The sequence below is a fragment of the Gekko japonicus genome, unplaced genomic scaffold (assembly GCF_001447785.1).
Source record: "Gekko japonicus isolate JY-2015 unplaced genomic scaffold, Gekko_japonicus_V1.1 scaffold6481, whole genome shotgun sequence".
Taxonomy (NCBI): domain Eukaryota; kingdom Metazoa; phylum Chordata; class Lepidosauria; order Squamata; family Gekkonidae; genus Gekko; species Gekko japonicus.
This window is the reverse complement of record NW_015177224.1, coordinates 3688-23487: the sequence shown is the minus strand read 5'-3', so window position 1 is coordinate 23487 and position 19800 is coordinate 3688. Positions and strand designations below refer to the sequence as shown.

Sequence of the window (19800 nt, the reverse complement as noted above, 5' to 3'; positions counted from 1 at the left end):
TGGGTAGTGAAGGGCGGGGTATAAATCCAATCTCTTCTTCTTCTTCACCTGTTTTCCTGTCTAGCTTTACCTTCCCTCCCTCCTGTCTGTTGCCTTTTCTAAGGGTCTCTTTCTCCCCATCCTTACTCTGAGGCTTGAAATCTTCAGTAATGTTGATTGCCGATTGCTTAGCAACCCCCCAAAATTCTAATACCCTGCGTGTGTGTTTTACTTTTCATATTTTTCTGCAACTCCCTGGGTCTTTCCCCAGGCTCGTAAAGCGATAACTCTGTCTGTGCCTAGTCTCATTGTGTAAATTTCTTGAGCCACACTCCATATCCTGGTTCAGAATTAGATAGAATGATAATCAATATCCCCATTTTCATCTCCGGAAAAGTAAACAGATGAGCAACTCGGGAGAGGTTTGAGGGAGATTTGGTCTACATAAAACCAACAGCCGTTCCCAGCGTGGGTGGAGACAAGCCGCCAATGTTTCAGAGGCTGAGATGGCAATCAATAATCAGGGGTTGCCCTTGGACTTTCTTCTATCTGATCTTTTTTTTTTTTAATCTTGTTGCTCTTTTAGGTTATGGTCCCTATAGTGTTATCTCTGTTTGGAGAAACTGAAGTGAAGCGAAGCAGCGGAGAGACATTTGTAAGGCCGAAGGTCGCTGCGTTTGTGAGCACAACAAGCTAGGATCGGAAAGCTGCCTGTTGCCTTCAGTACGTGAGACGCCCCCCGGCTTGTTTCGTTCTTCGGTCTTTATCCCTAGTCCAGCATAGGTCCAAAACAGCTTTTCTGGGTTGGCGGGTTTGCAAGGAAGCCATGCTGAAGAGCATTTCCTTCTCTTTCCTCAGGCCAAGATGTTGCATCTGGTTGCCCTCCTCCTGCTCTTCATAATTTTCCGGCTAGCTTTGGGACTTCCTTGGCTCCAAGTGATTCCAGCTCTGTTGATATTCTACTTGGGCTCTGGTGGGTGGCGATTCCTTCGGATAGTCATCAAAACGGGGCGTCGAGACATCAGGTGAGTGTCGTGTGGGCGTAACGAACGCGCGCTCCCCTTCCTAGCATGGCTTTCCTAGAACGCAGATCCTTCTTAAGACTCTGCAAAAGCTGGACGTGGGTGTTCAGGTCCATTTGGCTCCTTGTGCCTTGTGTTGATGTCATTTCCCCCCCCCCATTGAAACAAAATGCCGGAGCTCTGCTCCTGTGCGCTCCTGCAGGAAATGACCCCTGGTTCTGGGACTTGAGCTTAGCTAGTGGGTACTCCTTGCTTTGGTGATTGTTTGTTGTCTCACCAGCCAGCAGTTCTATCGTTCTATTTGTCCCCTTTTAATTAAAAGATTACTGTGTGTACCTGTGAAGGAACCTGCCTCCAAATCCCTCTCACTTTCTGGGCACAGCATCAGGAATGAAGGCAGAGAAAAGAACGGATGGGTTAAGATTTCCCATCACCAGTGAAACCGACTGAGGCTCTTCAACGCTTTCTGCATCAGGAGAGGTTAAAAATAAGGGAAAAACCCTCCTAAATATATATACAATTTTATTTGAAGAGATGCTGATCTAGAAGTCTAGAAGTCTTTTAAAAAAACAAAACAACCCATGCTACTTCAAAGGACGCATCTATTGATAGGATGCGTGAAGTAGCAGAAAGGTTTAAATGCAGATGTAAACCCACCTTCTTGTTGGAAGAGGATTTGAAAGAACATTCCTGCCTTCTATATGTACACACCAACCACGGGAGAGAGAACTTCAAAAGCACTTTTAGAGGCACATGAGAAATCTGTCTGTGTTTTTGACTATCCTGCTGGGCCAGCGTATATGTCAGTTTCTTCTGTTCAGGGTCACTTTGTGTGTTACTTAAAAAAAAAATCTAAAATAGATCTAAAAATGTCGCTTGTGGCTGTGATGGGTGTGTGTAAAGACGCGACTGATTTCATGATCTACAGAAACTGTGGGCTTGCTGCTTTGTAAGGTGTGAAATGGCCCTGTAGTGAGGCAGGAGCTTCTGTCTTCCTGCTAGGAATCGCATCTTGTCTGCTTTTCTGGGCAAAGGTCTGAGTCTCGTTTGGCGCACTCCTTGGTGCCAGGCTGCACTTTGGACTTCAGATCACCCGCATTGCTGCCACCCAGATGTCACTGACGGGAGTCAACTCTCAGAGGGCAGTTTGCCTCATCCGACTCCAAGGAACTGCCTCTGATCTGGCAGAACTAGGTCTTGAGGAGAAAAAACCCCAAACCTCGGGGAGACTTGATATACGGGAAGCAGTTGGTATCTTTTGGGGTGTGATCAGCAGCATATGGGGAAGGCACTGTCAGACAGGGTGATTTCCATGGTGTGAAAAAAAGAGGACACACACGACCCAATCAGTTAAACGAGTATAAAGCCAAACAGTCGTGATAGTCTGACCCACAATCAAACAGTCATAAGACTTACAAAGAATGCTGTTTATGTATTGCAATCTAAAGCACTGTAACATGATACACAACGTCGTCTCCGGATTACATAACGACGTTTCAAAAAATGAATCTTCTTCAGGAGATATTCTGTAGTGTACAAAAATGCAATTTTTAGAATATGTGCTACACCAATAACAAGAGACAATACAATAATCTTAGTACTAGGTTGATTAGTTGTAATTTGAAATATTTTGCATGTGTTCATAACAAAGGTAATATTACTATGTTACAGATTCTTAAGACTTGTTGTCTAACATTTATGAAACTGAGAGCTTTGGCACCACTATGTAAGTAAGCACTAAGATTATTGTATTGTCTCTTGTCTCTTGTTATTGGTGTAGCACATATTCTAAAAATTGTATTTTTGTACACTACAGAATATCTCCTGAAGAAGATTCATTTTTTGAAACGTTGTAATGTAATCCGGAGACGACGTTGTGTATCATGTTACAGTGCTTTAGATTGCAATACATAAACAGCATTCTTTATAAGTCTTATGACTGTTTGATTGTGGGTCAGACTATCACGACTGTTTGGCTTCATACTTGTTTAAGTGAAAAAAGGAGGGACAGATAGTCTTTAAAAGGAGGGCAACTCTCTTAAAACCAGTGCAACCTCACAGTTTCTGTTAGGTAAAGCAACATGTGACAGGGAGTTGAATATGTGTTTGGGCTGGTGTCTGTGCATGGCAGGAAGAACCGGGTGCTTATCAGCAGGAGCCAGCCTGGATGCTCTATGTGGCTTAATGGAGCTAGGTTTGTGAGCTGAATGTATGATGGTCCTCGTCCAGGCGATTGCTGTATTTAATGGTGGCCCCGGGCCAATGAAGCGAAAGCAAGCCCACCCTCAGACAAGAAAGGGGCTTCTGTTTGCTCAGGGGGGACTCCCTAGGTATGCAGAAAAAGAAGACTTTGTAAATTACCAAAAAGGAGAAGAGAAGCCTTTAAAAAACACCTGATGAGGACAGGACTGAGTATGCTCCAAGAGGCGTGGGATGTTGAGAGCAGCTGAGAGTCAGGGAAAAGCAAACTGGGGCAGGGGAAGGGGGGGGAATCAGTGCCCCAAGAGGCGTGGGATGTTGAGAGCAGCTGAGAGTCAGGGAAAAGCAAACTGGGGCAGGGGGAAGGGGGGGAATCAATCCTGTTCAAGCTCCTGAGAATTTGTAGAATCCAGAAAGAGAGGGTTTATTTGGCGGCGGGGGGGGGGGGCCCTCTCCCATTCCTGGAGGAATTGTATAGTTCTCGATGTTTGAAAAAAGCAAAGAACATTTTGCAGGACTTGTCACATCCTGAACATTCCCTGTTTGAACTGCTGCCTTCGGGCAGAAGTTATTAGGACAATCAAAGCAAGGACAAATAGATTAAAAAATATTTTTTATTCGAGAGCTGTTATTGCCTTAAATGCTGTATGAAATTGGAATGTCAATCCTCAAAGAAATCAACCCTGACTGTTCCCTGGAAGGCCAGATAATGAAACTGAAGCGCAAATACTTTGGCCACCAAATGAGAAGGGAGCACTCACTGGAGAAGACCCTGATGCTGGGAAAGATTGAAGGTCAAAGAAGACGGGGACGGCAAAGGATGAGATGGTTAGACAGTGTCAGAGATGCAACGAACATGAAACTGAGCAAACTTCAGAGGATAGCGGAAGACAGGAGGGCCTGGCGGGATCTAGTCCATGGGGTCGCGAAGAGTCGGACACGACTATGCAACGACTATGCCTCTGTTTTGCCAGCACGGGGCTCATCGTCCTGCAGACGCGAATGAGAGTTTGGTGGTACGTGAGACAGAAGTACACCATCCCCACGCTGTTCCAGCAGACAGTGCAAAGACATCCGGAGAAAGTGGCTCTCGTTTTCCAAGGGACAGACGAATCCTGGACCTTTCGGGAACTCGATGAGTACTCTAACAAAGTGGCCAACTTCCTGTACGGGCAGGGCTTCCGCTCCGGGGATGTAGTCACCTTGTTCATGGAATCTTGCAACAAGTTTGTCGGTCTGTGGCTTGGCATGGCCAAGATCGGAGTGGAGGCGGCTCTCGTGAACTCTCACGTGCGGAAGGAGTCTTTGCTGCACTGCATCAGCATCTCCCAGTCGAAAGCGGCCGTGTTTGGGAGTGAGCTGAACGAAGGTGAGGCACAGGGAGATCAGGGGAGAGTGAGGGACGGAGTTTGCGGTGGCTGGCTGGGTCCGAAACATACTGCGCAAGAAATCAGAAACCCAGAGGTCATTTCGGGGGGGATCGCGGGGGAACACAGTTCCCCCGGGTGAGGTGCAGGGGGGCGGGGCACATGATGAAGCCCCGCCCCCTGCTTCCGGCCACCCCGCTTCCAGCCCTCATTCAGCCAGGAGGAGGCAGGAGAAGAGGGAGGGTAAGTTGCTTCCTCCTCGCCTCTCCCCACCCATGCCTGCCTGGGGCCAGGGAGGGCCTTGGCGGGGCTTCCTCGCACTCCCGCTGGCCTTGCAGGTCCACCGCCGGGCCCCTGATGTCAGGGGGTGTGGCATATGCTAATGAGTTATGTTAATGAGTTCCCCTAGCTCTTTTTCTACGAAATGACCCCTGCAGAAACCTAAATTACATCTGTGCCGATAATTAACGAAGGGCCTGGCCCACCAGGGAAGAAAAGCGGCCATTGTTCTTGCTTTGCAGTTGGACATTTTATTTATGTGTCTTACTGCTTATTTATTTGCTTCCTTTCTTCCATATGGAGCTGAGGGCGGCTTATAATACAGATAAAATACATAAAAACCCGAAATTTAAAAATCATAGTTTAGGACTGCTAGTGAGTTAATGAAATGTGGTCCTAAAGAAAAGCATGGGCAGCTTCAAGAGGGAATTAGATAAGCACAAGAGGCGGGACCCACAATACTCGCCGGGGGGGGGGGGATTCCCCGCAGCTCCTACAGAAGCAGGAGACGCGGCAGCAGGTGAGCCCAGCCTTTTCCCTCCCCCCTTCCCCCCCAGTGGCGGCTGGCCTGCCAAGTGGCGGCAAGGCTGGCCCGCAGGACGATTTAAGTATCCCCTCTATCGTTTTGTTACAGTTTTTAGATTTTTCTGTACAACTGGAGATTGCCCCAAATGTGCAGGGAAATCTCCCTGCCCCCCAGGGACCCCCGATGTGCGGATTTAGATATCCGCACGGGGGGGGGGGCGCAACTTGGCTATTAGATATATAGATATGGAGCAGAGATCCATCAGTGGCCATTTAGCTGCCTAAGTAGATAAGATAACTGGAAGGTCTGTGATCAGGTGGTCTTTTAAAATAGCAGCCACCCCAGTGGGGAGGGAGAGAGAGAATAATTCTTTCAGCCCTGCATGGTTTTGCTATTGGAAGGTATGGGAAAAGGGGGTACATGGGTGCTTTCCAAGGCTAACAGCAGCATGGGGTTTTGACTGGCAAAACTCCTGTAGGAGTAGTGGAACAAAAGCCTCTCCCCATCAGCCCTGGTCTAAATCAAGTCGCTATACAGCTGCCATTTCTGTTTCTTTAATCCAGTCATGGATCTCCTGCAGATTGTCTAGTTGCTCTCTCACTCTTTTGGCATGGGATAGCTGACTTTTCAACCAGCAGTATGATCTGGAGCAAAGAGCAGTGGTCTGGTTTAGCTCCTGGCCAGGAAAAGTTTTGCTTTCTGATTTCTGCTGATCAGACCACTATTAATGGCCTGGGAGGCCTTTAGGTGACCCTGGATGGTGCAGAATATGGAGAATCCGGTAATTCAGAGGCAGGCGCAGCTTTGGCATTTTCCTCTAATATTCGTTCTTCTTTCCTAGCCATGCAAGAGGTTCAGTCTTCACTGGCGAAATCCCTTCTCCTCTTCTGTTCCGGCGACTGGAAAGAAGACCGGGTCCCTCCAGGCACAAAACATCTGGACCCTCTGGTGGAAAAAGCATCTCGTGATCCACCGCCTCCGTCACCGAAAGGGTTCTTAGGTATGTGCAGATGAGGAGGAGAGGCCAAAGCCCCTGGGCTACCGTGCTAGGTGGGGTGGCCACATGTTCCCAGGCAGGGCTTCCAGAAATAAAGGGTGGTTTCCTCATGGGCAACACAAGCGTCTTCAGACTCAAGGGAGGAATCCTATGCAGGCCCAGGGCTATTTTTGGGCAGGAACGCACAGGAACGGTGTTCCTTTTCAGTATTACTTTTTATTTAACATTGACACAGCATGAGATAGTAATATGCACAAACTCATACTTTGGTAAGATGTCTTCACGTACGGTAAACTTCAATCATAATCTCCAGTTACCAAAAAAAGCAGCTACACTGCATATTGGTGGCATATTGGTGTACAAAGTTCATTGTGACTACATTCACGAGCCAATGTTAGATCAGGTCTAAGGCCCATCCAGACCAACACTCTGTCACACAGTGGCCAGAAATACCAGGTACCATCAGGAGGTCCAGCAGTGGGGTTTTGACTGGCAAAACATCTGTAGGAGTAGTGGAACAAAACCCTCTCCCCATCAGCCCTGGTCTAAATCAAGTCGCTATGCAGCTGCCATTTCTGTTTCTTTAATCCAGTCATGGATCTCCTACAGATTGTCTAGTTGCTCTCTCACTCTTTTGGCATGGGATAGCCGACTTTTCAACCAGCAGTATGATCTGCAGCAAAGAGCAGTGGTCTGGTTTAGCTCCTGGCCAGGAAAAGTTTTGCTTTCTGATTTCTGCTGATCAGACCACTATTAAAGGCCTGGGAGGCCTTTAGGTGACCCTGGATGGTGCAGAATATGGAGAATCCGGTAATTCAGAGGCAGGCGCAGCTTTGGCATTTTCCTCTAATATTCGTTCTTCTTTCCTAGCCATGCAAGAGGTTCAGTCTTCACTGGCGAAATCCCTTCTCCTCTTCTGTTCCGGCGACTGGAAAGAAGACCGGGTCCCTCCAGGCACAAAACATCTGGACCCTCTGGTGGAAAAAGCATCTCGTGATCCACCGCCTCCGTCACCGAAAGGGTTCTTAGGTATGCGCAGATGAGGAGGAGAGGCCAAAGCCCCTGGGCTACCGTGCTAGGTGGGGTGGCTACATGTTCCCAGGCAGGGCTTCCAGAAATAAAGGGTGGTTTCCTCATGGGCAACACAAGCGTCTTCAGACTCAAGGGAGGAATCCTATGCAGGCCCAGGGCTATTTTTGGGCAGGAACGCACAGGAACGGAGTTCCGGCTGGCTTCCAAGTTGGCCACGCCCAGCAGGAACGTATTAGCATAATAGGCCACACCCAACGGCAGAAACTCATTAGGATTGGCTACATTAGGGGTGTGTGGCCTAACATGCAAAGGAGTTCCTGCTACAAAAAAGCCCTGGGTTTGGACAACAAACAAGGTAAACAGAATAAGAAGCAAAAGGTGGGTGTGGCTGGATGAGCACACTTCTGGTAACATGGGGGTGTGGCCTAATATGCCAATGAGCTGTGCTGTCATGGGTGTGGCCTAATATGCTAATGAGTTTCTGCTGTTGGGTGTGGCCTATTATGCTAATGAGTTCCTGCTGGGCTTTTTCTACAAAAAAAGCCCTGTGCAGGCCTATTTCGAATCCTGCCAAGGTCTATTCACTGGGGCTTCCACCCAGGCAAGTGTTAGTGTGTGTTTCAGCATCGCTGAATTACTCACCAGAAACCTATCCATTGTATCCCTGACCTAGATAGCCCAGGCAAGCTAGATTTCGCCAGATCTCGGAAGCTAAGCAGGGTCAACTGTGGTTAGTACTTGGATGGGAGACTTCCTTGAAATACCAGCAGCTTGGAGGCAGGGGCAGGCTTTATCCATCCACCTCTCTGAATATCCCCCAGGGGGGTCAGTCACCAGATGTCAACATGACTTCCATGTGCACACACATGCGCATGCGCACACACACATACAAAAGAGAGAAAAAGATCAGTGGACGGCTCAACAGCTTTTCCTTTCTAATAATGAGCATTTGCCTTAGGGATAGTTGCCAACCTCCAGGTGGGGCCTGGAGATCCCCTGCAATTACAACCGATCTCTGTTTGCCTGGAGAAAATGGCTGCTTTGGAGGGTGGATTATACCCTGCTGAGGTCCCGCCTCCCTCAAAACCCTGCCCTCCCCAGGCTCCAGCCCCAAATCTTGAAGAATTTCCCATCCCGAAGGTGGCAACCCTACTGAATGAAGTTGTTTAAGGGGAGCATCAGGTCAATTTTCCATTTTGTGCTTGTGACGACCCCTTAACTGGGGAGGTCTGGTTTTACTTTAAAAGTGTTCCTTTTATTTTATTTTACTTTGGGTATCCGGCTGCCACCAGGAAATTTTATAAGGCTTTCCAAACCTTTTCCTATAATATTCCTATCACAGGGTAGGTGGATCGAAATTTTAGGCTTTCGAGGAACTATGTGTTTCCTGGGAAGAATTTCTTTAAGAACTGGTATCTGGGTGAGTCACAAGCTCTGGCACAGCTGTCCTTGAAAAAGAGCAGTTTGTGTCAGAGTTCTCTCAGCCCCACCCACCTCACAGGGTGTCTGTTGTGGGGAGGGGAAGGGAAAGGGGTTTGTAAGCCGCTCTGAGACTCCAAGTGAAGGGTGGGGTATAAATCCAATCTCTTCTTCTTCTTCTTCTTAAATAAAAGTAGATTTATTTGATATTTCACACACTTTTCCCTCTTACTGACAGGGATCTGGGCATGTCACTTTGTAACAGTATTTTCCTTAGGCCACATACGGTTACTGTTTCTTTTTGTTTCAACTTTTGTTTCATCTCACTAACTGTCTTAACGGTAACTCTTGACTGACATATCTGCTCATCCACACAGAATCATTTCCAAAACCCCTCCCCCTCTCTGTCACTCACCAATCACACCACTTGCCTGTTTCAACCACACTAGACTTTCACACAGCTATGCATCCAAACTTTTAAAGACACACACACAGAGTTAAACATGAAATCGTTACAGTGCTGTTGTTAAAGGGCCAGTTTTTCCAGCATTTTAAATATAATCCTAGATGCATGTAACTTCAATGCAAGCCCCACTTTACTGAATGGCCCTGTCTCTTGAGTATTACGCACAGGAGTGCATCCTTCGACATAATTAAGGTTGCCGACCTCCATGTCACCCCTGGGAATCTCACACTGTTACAGTTGATCCTCCAGACCACCAAGATCAGTTCCCCTGGAGAAAATGGCTGCTTTGGAGAGTGGTCTCTGTGGCACGATACCCTGTTGAGGGCCCTCCCCAGGCTCCACCCCAAAATCTCCCAAGTATTTCCCAACCCAGAGCTGGCAACCCTAAACATAATCAAGGTCCCACTGTTCTTGAAAGAGCCACCCTGAGCGTGGAGGAATCTTGGGTGGGCTGTGTTGGGTTGGCCAGGGGGGTGAAATTTGGAGTGCTGCCATTTCTTTGGGGAGGGGGGTTGGTGGCACCAGTGTTCCCTCTAAGCTGAGTTAGCGTGAGCTTGCTCACAGTTTTTTAGCCTCCAGCTCACACATTTTTGTCTTAGCTCAGGAAGGAGGGCTCCAGAGCAAACTAATTGATGCAGTAGCCAAATTGCTCATTCACAACCTTAAGGCCAGTAGCTCACAAAGTAGAATTTTTGCTCACAAGACTCCACAGCATAGAGGGAGCATTGGTTGGCACCCTGCTATATTTTAAATGATAACTGTTCCACTTCCAAAAAGGCTCTCCCATTCTTCATACAGAAGTTTGCCATTGCACATTTTTTTAAAGATAATGTATTAAGCTGCCATTTCTTTACAAAATACAAAGTACCTAATCCAAGGCACTAATACAGAAGTACTAATCCAAATTATCTACTACCTAAACTAATATCTGTTCTGTATATCTGATTTAGCTATATCTAAATTTTCCTTCCCATCTGAATTTACACGATGTTTATATTTCTTATCCAATTTAATAATTCATTCCTTACTGATTCTGTAGAGTGTTTTGAGTTCCAAAAACCAACAAAGGGCATCCTCTGCTACTTTTGTTCCAGCTGTTTATTCTTTCCGTCCTGCTTACATGTAGATATTTTAAGAACATAAGAGACGCCAATGTTGGATCAGGCCAAAGGCCCATCCAGTCCAACACTCTGTATCACACAGTGGCCAGAAATACCAGTGCCATCAGGAGGTCCAGCAGTGGGGCCAGGACATTAGAAGCCATCCCACTGTTGACCCCCCCAAGCACCAAGATGATAGAGCATCACTTGCCCCAGAGTCCCTATCTATACCTTGTGGCTAATAGCCACTGATGGACCTCTGCTCCATATGCTTATCTAATTCCCTTTTGAAGCCGTCCATGCTTGTAGCCGCCACCACTTCCTGTGGCAGTGAATTCCAAGTGTTAATCACTCTTTGGGTGAAGAAGTACTTCCTTTTATCCGTTCTAACCCAACTGCTCAGCAATTTCATGGAGTGCCCACGAGTTCTTGTATTGTGAGAAAGGGAGAAAAGTACCTCTTTCTCTACCTGCTCTGTCCCATGCATAATCTTATAAACCTCAATCATGTCACCCCTCAGTCGTCGTTTTGGCTAAGATCAAGTGAGACCAGGGCCTAGAACTGTTCTCCCACCCATGGACTGTTTCCCTACGAACTCCCACAAACTTCTAAGTCGCTGGAAAGACCATGTGTGCCAAAATATCAACTTCTGTATTCACTGTTCATGGCTTGTTTTCCATGCATGCACCTGTGCTTTCTGGGATTTCCTTGTATACACTACGTTTCTGCTATTCCTTACTGTATTGCAAATAGTCTCTCAAATAAAAGTCAATCTGTTCTTATTGGTTTAATATCTGTAAATAAATAATATGCTCTTGATCTGTTGGGAATTTAGAAGACTGTTTAGAAGATAATCTTAGGGACAAACTAGACAGTACGTCTGCCACTAATAAGATCTGGGGTCTCTGACCTGTTTTACTGACAGATGTGATGTTGGGGAACTAATGTTCCCAAGTGCTTTGGGGCCCAATTTGGCTCAGGAACACATCACAAAGGAAGGATGAGTTTAGGCTCAGAAAACATGGTAGTATCAGTCGGTTGCTCTGTTTCAGCCCATGTGGCTTTTCAGCAGAAGGAAGGAAAGGAAAAAGGCTCTGAAATCAGCATGAGTGGAAGGCTGAAGCTCCTCCCCCTGCACCGTGTTCCCAAGACAAATGGGGCCCCGGAGCACTTGGGAAAATGCTAGTTCCCCACTGTCTATAGGATGGATCAGGGGCTCCCAAGCAGCTGGCTTGCGACAGAAGTAACATCTAGCTTGGCCTTTTGGTGGAGTGAGTCAGTACTTCAGGTTGGGGCAGCATAATCGCTGGATTGACCCTTCCTCAGTTGGAGTAGTTGCTCTTGAAACCCGGAGGGACTCGGGCTATGCCTGCATATTAATTCTGAGAGTTTAGACATCCGAGTGCCAGAATACCAGCTTTAGAGCCAGCCTTGCAAATGTGCACACCAATTACTAGGCCAGTTCACGACTATGTTTGCAGTTGGGGGATGACTGGGAATGAAAACAACTAGGTTTTGAAATTAAGATTGATCTCAGATTCTCTCATCTCTGCTGCTTTGGCTAGAAAAGCCCTGTTTCAGTTTGGCTGTGTGTGTGTGTGTGAATTAAGCTTGTGGTTATTTTGTGCCACTTTCTGTTTCTGCTTACCAATTGTTTTCAGCATTTATCAGTAAGTCAGCATTATACGGATATCGTAGGTTTGAATGACCCTGTATCTCCTCCTCGTTTTGCCTTCTAGATAAACTATTTTACATCTACACTTCAGGGACGACGGGGTTGCCCAAGGCTGCAATCATAGTCCATTGCAGGTAAGTGAATTGATTGCGTGGGCCCCCCCCCCCTGCATTGCAGGAAAAATAGACTACCCTGTAGTCTTAGCTTGTCCCTACATATGTTGGCTGCGGTGGCTCAAGTGGTTAAGATGCTGAACTGGAAGGTCAGTAGTTCAGTAGTTCAAGACCCGAGTGCCGCATGACGGAGTGAGCTCCCGTCTCTGGTCCCAGCTCCTGCCAACCTAGCAGTTCGAAAGCAAGAAATTTTAAGTAGATAAATAGGTACCACTTTGGTGGGAAGGTAACAGCGTTCCGTGTTCCTCGGCGTCTAGTCATGCTGGCCACATGACCACAAATGTCCTCGGACAGTGCTGGCTCTTCGTCTTGGAAAAGGAGATGAGCACCGCATCTCTAGAGCCGGATTCAACTGGCTTTCGAGCAAGGGAAACCTTTACTTTACATATGTTGTGTGTAATAAATAATAATTATGTGCTGTCAAGTCACAACCGAGTAACCCTAATCTTTGGTGGGCTCTTCACTGGGTGTTGGTCCTCAGCAGATGTCCAGTAATGCTGCCTGTTAATGCTGACCCTGAGTTGTTTGCATGCGCACTGACAGGCAAGTTGTTTGTAGATCTGCTGAAGCAACACACGGGCAATTTCGGGCCTTCTGCTTTAGGTAGGGTTGCCAAGTCGAAAAATGTACTTACCGGGGGACTCCCGGTCCGTGGCTGGAGCACGCATGGCCTTGCAGGTCCACCGCCGGGCCCCTGATGTCAGGGGATGTGGCATATGCTAATGAGTTATGCTAATGAGTTCCCCTAGCTCTTTTTCTATGAAATGACCCCTGCAACCGACTCATGGCAACCCCAGAACCCTGGGGTTTTCAAGAGATGAGCAGAGGTGATTGGCCATTGCCTTCCTCTGCATAGCAAACCTGGGCTTCCTGAGTGGTCTCCCACCGGAGTGCTAACCATGGCCAACCCTGCTTCACTTCCAAGCTCTTACAAGCAATGTTCCCTCTAAGCTCTGGAGTCTTGTGAGCAAAAATTCTACTTTGTGAGCTACTGGCATTAAAGTTGTGAGCAAGTGATTTGGCTACTGAATAGATTAGTTTGCTCTGGAGCCCTCCTTCCTGAGCCATGACAAAAAAATCTGTGAGCTGGAGGCTAAAAAACTATGAGCTAGCTCACACCAACTCAGCTTAGAGGGAACACTGCTTACAAGATCTGGCTAGGCTGGGCTATCAGGCTGCTACCTTGTGCATACTGGGGTAGAATTTAGCCAAATTCTCTGAAAGGGACACCTTGAGTTAATTGGGATTTCTTCATTGAAGCATAGCTTGCTACTGTATGGTACCAACCTGCTGCTGTTCTGGTTTTACCTCTTAGGTAAAACTTGGGGGACATTACCTATATGGCGAAAAATTACCTAACAGGTCAAACTTAGTCCGGAGTCCAGTGACCCTTCAAGACTAACAAGAGCGCCAGCATTCGCTGTCACGTATCAGTGCTCTGATGTTGCATCTAATGAAGTGAGCTCTGACTCACAAAGGTTTATTCTGGAATCAATCAACCTCGAGGTTAGACTACTGCAATGCTCTCTACATGGGGCTGCCTCTGTCGCAAATCCGGAGGCTGCAACTGGTGCAGAATGCTGCAGCCAGGCTGTTAATGGGTCTCTCCAGAAGGGACCATGTGCGGCCTGCGCTGAAAGCACTGCACTGGTTGCCAATAGCGTACCGGATTTGCTTCAAAGTGCTGGTCGCTACCTATAAAGCCCTACATGGCCAGGGTCCAACCTACCTGAAGGACCGCCTTTCCCCGTATGTTCCCCCAAGAGCACTACGGTCGGGCCCAAAATTTATTAGTCATCCCGGGCCCTAAGGATGTCAAACTAGCCGCCACGAGGACCAGGGCTTTTTCGGTGGCGGCTCCTACCAGGTGGAATGAGCTCCCGGAGGAGATCAGGGCCCTGCGGGATCTTATGCAGTTCCGCAGGGCCTGCAAGACGGAGCTCTTCCGCCAGGCTTTCGAGTAGGAGCCGCCGCCCCTACTATACCACCACCGCCCTTAGGTCCCGATTAAACACCTACTATGGAAAAATCCTTCTGCCGTCTTCTTGGGACTTTGGACATGCGATCCACCATCTTTAGATTATGAATGGCACTGAGCACTTTGTTATTAGATTTTAATATGTAGCATATGTTTTAAATTGTTATGTATATATTGTTTTACCATGGCAAGTTGTTCTTGCCTCTGTAAGCCGCCCTGAGCCCACTGGGGAGGGCGGGGTATAAGTACGAAAAATAAATAAATAAATAAATTTTGTTAGGCCATGAGATGCCCCCAGACCGCTATTCTGTTTTGCTGCACCAGGCTAACATGGCAGCCTCTCTACCAAGTCCAAAGAAGATAGATGAAATTATTTGTGTTAAATGCTGTTAAATGCCGACATAACAGCAATCCTATGAATTAGTCCTCCACAGGGCTTTTTTTGCAGAAAAAGCCCATCAGGAACTCATTAGCATAATAGGCCACACCCATCAGCAGAAACTCATTAGCATATTAGGTCACACCCCATGCCTTCCCTTGGCTTGCCCAGGCGCCCCGGGCCCTTGGACAGGCCGGGGCAGGCACGGGGAGGCATTTAAATGGGGGGGTGGGTCGCTTTCCAGGCCTTTCCTCTGTGGCCACACATGCAGAGGTTTTGGCTGTAGTGGGCGTGGCCAGCTCTGAAGCCAGCCGGAACACCGTTCCTGTGCGTTCCTGCCCAAAAATAGCTCTGGCCTCCAAAACATTCTATCGTTAATGGATTTGCTCTGGTCTTGCAGACTGAGGGCCCACGGGGTTTCCTTGAGTGAGTCAACTCATCTCACGGTCTTCCTCTTTTCCTGCGGCCTTCGACATTTCCTAGCTTTATTGTCTTTCCCAGTGACTCTTGTCTTTTCATAATGTGACCAAAGTACAATAGCCTCAGTTTAGTCCTTTTAGCTTCTAGGGAGAGTATTCAGGCTTGGTCTTCATTCATTCATGTTTTTTGGGGTGGGGGAGGCTTACATGTTGATGACCAAGTGTTGGACCAGCTAGGAACATGCAGCATCTTGACAACCTAATCCTATGCCGGTTTATTGGGGAGAGATGATAGAAGTGTATAAAATTATGCACAAAATGGAGAGAGTTGACAGAGAGAAATTTTCCTCCGTCTCCCAAAATACTGGAATTCGAGGGCGTCCCATGAAGCTGACGGGCAGTAGGTTCAGGATGAACAAAAGGAAATACCGCTTTACACAGAGAGTGATTAAAATGTGGAACTCACTGCCAGAGGACGTAGTCATGGCCACAGGAATAAGCAGCTTTAAAAAGGGGTGAGGTAGATTCATGCAGGATAAGTCTGTCAATGGCTACTAGCCATGGTGACTGAGGGGAGCCTCAATATTCAGAGGCACTAAGCCTCTGAGTCCCAGACCAAGGATACAACATCAGGGGAAGGCTTTGACCTCTATGCCCTTTTGTTGGCTGTTCAGAGTTGGCCACTGTGTGAGACAGGATGCTGGACTAGATGGACCAGTGGTCTGATCCAGCAGGGCCTTTTCTTATGATCCTCTTTTCCTGCTGCCTTCATCTTTTCCAGGTTGGTGTAGTGATTAGGAGCACCAGTTGGGGGGGGGCAGTTTGGTGTAGTGGTTAGGAGGGCGGACTCTAATCTGGGAGAACCGGGTTTGATTCCCCACTCCTCCACATGCAGCTGCTGGTGTGACCTTGGGTCAGTCACAAGTTCTCTCAGAGCTGTTCTCTCAAGGGCAGTTCTCGAAAGAGCTCCCTCAGCCCCACCTACCTCACAGGGTGTCTGTTGTGGGGAGGGGAAGGGAAAGGAGATTGTAAGCTGCTCTGAGACTCCTTCCAAGTATACCAGTTTAGTGTAGTGGTGAAGTGTGCGAACTCTATCTGGGAGAACCAGGTTTGATTCCCCCCCCCTCCACTTGCACTCTGGCTGGATGACCTTGGGCAAGCCGTAGTTCTGATAAGGGCTGTTCTTGAAAAAAGAGCCGTTTCTGTCAGAGCTCTCTCAGCCCCACCTACCTCACAGGGTGTCTGTTGTGGGGAGGGGAAGGGAAAGGAGATTGTAAGCTGCTCTGAGACACCTTTGGGTTGTGACGGGCGGGGTATAAATCCAATCTCTTCTTCTTCTTCAAGTGAAGGGCAGTGTATGAATCCAATCTCCTCCTCCCCTCTTCCTTCCTCCTCCTCCTCCTCTCCTCCTCTCCTTCTTCCCCTCTTCCTTCTTCTTCTTCTTCCTCCTCCTCCTCCTCCTCCCCTCTCCTTCTTCTTTTTCCTTCTCCTTCCTAGCTTTGTTGTCTTTCCCGGTAACTCTTGTCTTTTCATAATGTGACCAAAGTATGGTAAACCTCATGTAATATATCCAGTCAGACCGCGTGGCCGGCTAGGGATCCACGCGGTCAAGCACAAACGTCGAGCTTCGTCTTAGAGACAATAGACTATGCGGATCCTAGCCCGCACCAATCAGGGGGCTAGGTCCCGGCCGTGAGCCTATGGAACTCTCAGCCCCTGTAAATAACCTTTTGGGAAGTGGGGGGGTGTTATGGGTGGCGGTTTCACGGGGAATATAAGCCGGCCTGCATGCTGGCAAAAGCTGTCTTGTTCCTGATCGAATAAAGTACGCTTTGCTGAAATCACTCTCCGTCTGCGTACTTTTCACCTCAGTTTAGTCATTTTAGGTTCTAGGGGGAGTTCAGGCTTGGTGTTCATTAATTAAATTGAGGGGGGGGGGCTTACATACTGATGGCAAAGTGTTGGACAAACTAGGAATGTGCAGCATCTTGACAACCTAATCCCATGCATGTTTATTTGGAAGTAAGTCTCACAGTTCAGCAGTGTTTATTCCCATGTAAGTGTGCATGGACTGCAGTCTTGAATTTTTTAATTTGTGTTTTGCATTGTCATTTGTTACAGATTAACTGTCCCTTTTCACTCCCTCCCCCAGAATACGGAAACAACCTGTGCCAGCCCCACTTCAGGTTTTGGGGGCCCTGGGCATGATGGGCCTCCAGTGGTCCCCCTCCCCGGGCAGGCTGCCCTTATGTGCAGATGCCTCTGCGACACACAGAGGAAGCTCTAGAGCAGAGGTGTCAAACTCATTTGTTATGAGGGCCAGATCTGACATAGAATCATAGAATGTTAGAGTTGGAAGGGACCTTGTGGACCTGACGTCTAACCGCACCTGGGTTTTAGCCACTGTGTGACACAGAGTGTTGGATTGGATGGGTCTTTGGTCTCATCCAAGATGGCTTTTCTTGTGTTCTTATGGCTCAACATGTTGTTTGATTACTCAGAACTTGTCCGCAGCGCAAACACTAGCGCCTGTGCAGGGTTTGTCAGGAAGTGACCCATGCACGATTTCACAGTAAGTCATAAATACACACAGGAGGGCCCTCTGCAATTGTTTTAGTGCACTGGCATAAATCTCTGTGTGGTTCCCACTTGGATTACTAGCAACTGTTAACTTCTGTCATTTCCCTTTCTGAAAAGCATCTCTTAAGAAACCGGTCGTCCCATAAAAATCTTTGTTTGCCATTCCCTTCATGTACTGTTTAGTCTAGCATCCCACCTACTCTTCAAACATGCTTAAAGAGCTGTATTTGGTTCCCTAGAGAGCAGCAGGTTTTATAGCCCGGCATTAATGGGAGATGCTAGGGCCTAGATGAGAAACCCCTGGGGCCACATTGAGTCCCCCAGGTTGTCAGAACCCCGTCATCAGAGGTCATTTTGGGGGGGATCGCGGGGGATCGCAGTTCCCCCGGGTGAGGGATGGGGGGCGGGGCACATGATGAAGCCCCGCCCCCTGCTTCCGCCCGCCTCGCTTCCAGCCCTCATTCAGCCAGGAGGAGGCAGGAGAAGAGGGAGGGTAAGTTGCTTCCTCCCCGCCTCTCCCCACCCCTGCCTGCCTGGGGCCAGGGAGGGCCTTGGCGGGGCTTCCTCGCACTCCCGCTGGCCTTGCAGGTCCACCGCCGGGCCCCTGATGTCAGGGGGTGTGGCATATGCTAATGAGTTATGCTAATTAGTTCCCCTAGCTTTTTTTCTAAGAAATGACCCCTGTGTGAAAGTACTCTACCTCACTATCTCTTGTGCTTCTCCCAGTGGGAAATGGGAGATCGTCCAAAAAGGCTGCAGTGGTATCTCAGAGCTCTCCGGCATGCTCTGTCATATCCTGTCGGATGAGTATCTGGTAGGGTTGCCAGATTTTGAAAAGCGAAAAAGAGGACCTATTTCCTGACTGTCTCCTTCAAACAAGTGATCACGGTGACAAACCTCATTTAAAAAACCCCGACTATTTAAGCTGTGATAATTTCTACTCATGAGGAATATTCCCAGCCTTCCAAACCCAAAAGAGGACATTTTCATCAGGTTTTTTTTTTTTTTTTTTAATAAAGAGCCCAAAATAAAAGAGGACGGACACCAAGAAAAGAGGTAAAAGCAAAGGTAAAGGTTCCCTTGCTCGAAAGCCAGTCGAATCCGACTCTAGGGTTGCGGTGCTCATCTCCGTTTCAAAGCCGAAGAGCCAGCGCTGTCTGAAGACGTTTCTGTGGTCATGTGGCCGGCATGACTAAACACCAAGGCGCACGGAACGCTGTTACCTTCCCACTGAAGTGGTAACTATTTATCTCCTTGCAGTTTCTTGCTTTCGAACTGCTAGGTTGGCAGGAGCTGGGGCCAGAGACGGGAGCTCACTCCGTCTTGCGGCACCTGGGTCTCAAACTGCTGAACTACTGACCTTCCACAGCCTGGACATGTCCTCTAAAAAGAGGACCTCTGGTAACCCTAGTATCTGGGGAGACCACGGGATATTGCTGTCTCTTGCTCCCTGAAACCCCAACTCTGAGCTTTCACAAGGGACTCCAGGGCAGTCTCCCATAACTGGTGGGAGTTGGTGGGGCCACCCATGACTGGTAGGGATTGCCAACCGGCCTCCTGAGCCCTGGAGACCTCCTGGAATTACGACTCATCTCCAGACTCCAGCGTTCGGCTCCCCCGGAGAAAATGGCTACTTTGGAGGATGGACTGTGGCGGTTTCCCCAGGCTCCACCCCCCAAATCTCCAGGAATTTCCCAGCCTGGAGTTGGTAACCAGAGGTAATTTGGGGGGGCCCCCTGCTTCCAGCCGCCCCGCTTCCGGCCCTCATTCAGCCAGGAGGAGGCAGGAGAAGAGGGAGGGTAAGTTGCTTCCTCCCTGCCTCTCCCCACCCCTGCCTGCCTGGGACCAGGGAGGGCCTTCGCGGGGCTTCCTTGCACTCCCGCCGGCCTTGCAGGTCCACCGCTGGGCCCCTCATGGGGCTCGGCAGTGGAGCTGCTAGGCTGGCGGTGGCGGCCAGGACTGTTGGGGGCGGGGTGTGTGGCCTTATGACACATTTCCGGTGATGTCAGTGGGTGTGGCCTTATGACACACTCCCGGTGATGTCAGGGGGTGTGGCATATGCTAAGGAGTTATGCTAATGAGTTCCCCTAGCTCTTTTTCTACGAAATGACCCCTGTTGGTAACCCTAATCTTTGGTGGGCTCTTCACTGGGTGTTGGGCCTCAGCAGATGTCCAGTAATGCTGCCTGTTAATGCTGACCCTGAGTTGTT

The 19800-nt window shown here is 48.5% G+C and overlaps 1 protein-coding gene across 1 annotated transcript in view; it reads left to right on the top strand.

Annotated features, from left to right (window-relative positions):
* Positions 1-575: 575 nt before the first annotated feature.
* The window catches only part of LOC107124882 (long-chain fatty acid transport protein 4-like), a gene marked incomplete at its 3' end in the record, with an annotated part of 21726 nt that continues 2501 nt past the window's right edge, over positions 576-19800 (top strand). The window contains exons 1-7 of the mRNA XM_015428385.1: positions 576-702; positions 838-1004; positions 4175-4569; positions 6214-6372; positions 7240-7398; positions 12126-12195; positions 18317-18404. Coding sequence (XP_015283871.1) covers positions 844-1004; positions 4175-4569; positions 6214-6372; positions 7240-7398; positions 12126-12195; positions 18317-18404 — 1032 coding nt within the window. The remainder of the gene's footprint in view (positions 703-837; positions 1005-4174; positions 4570-6213; positions 6373-7239; positions 7399-12125; positions 12196-18316; positions 18405-19800) is intronic.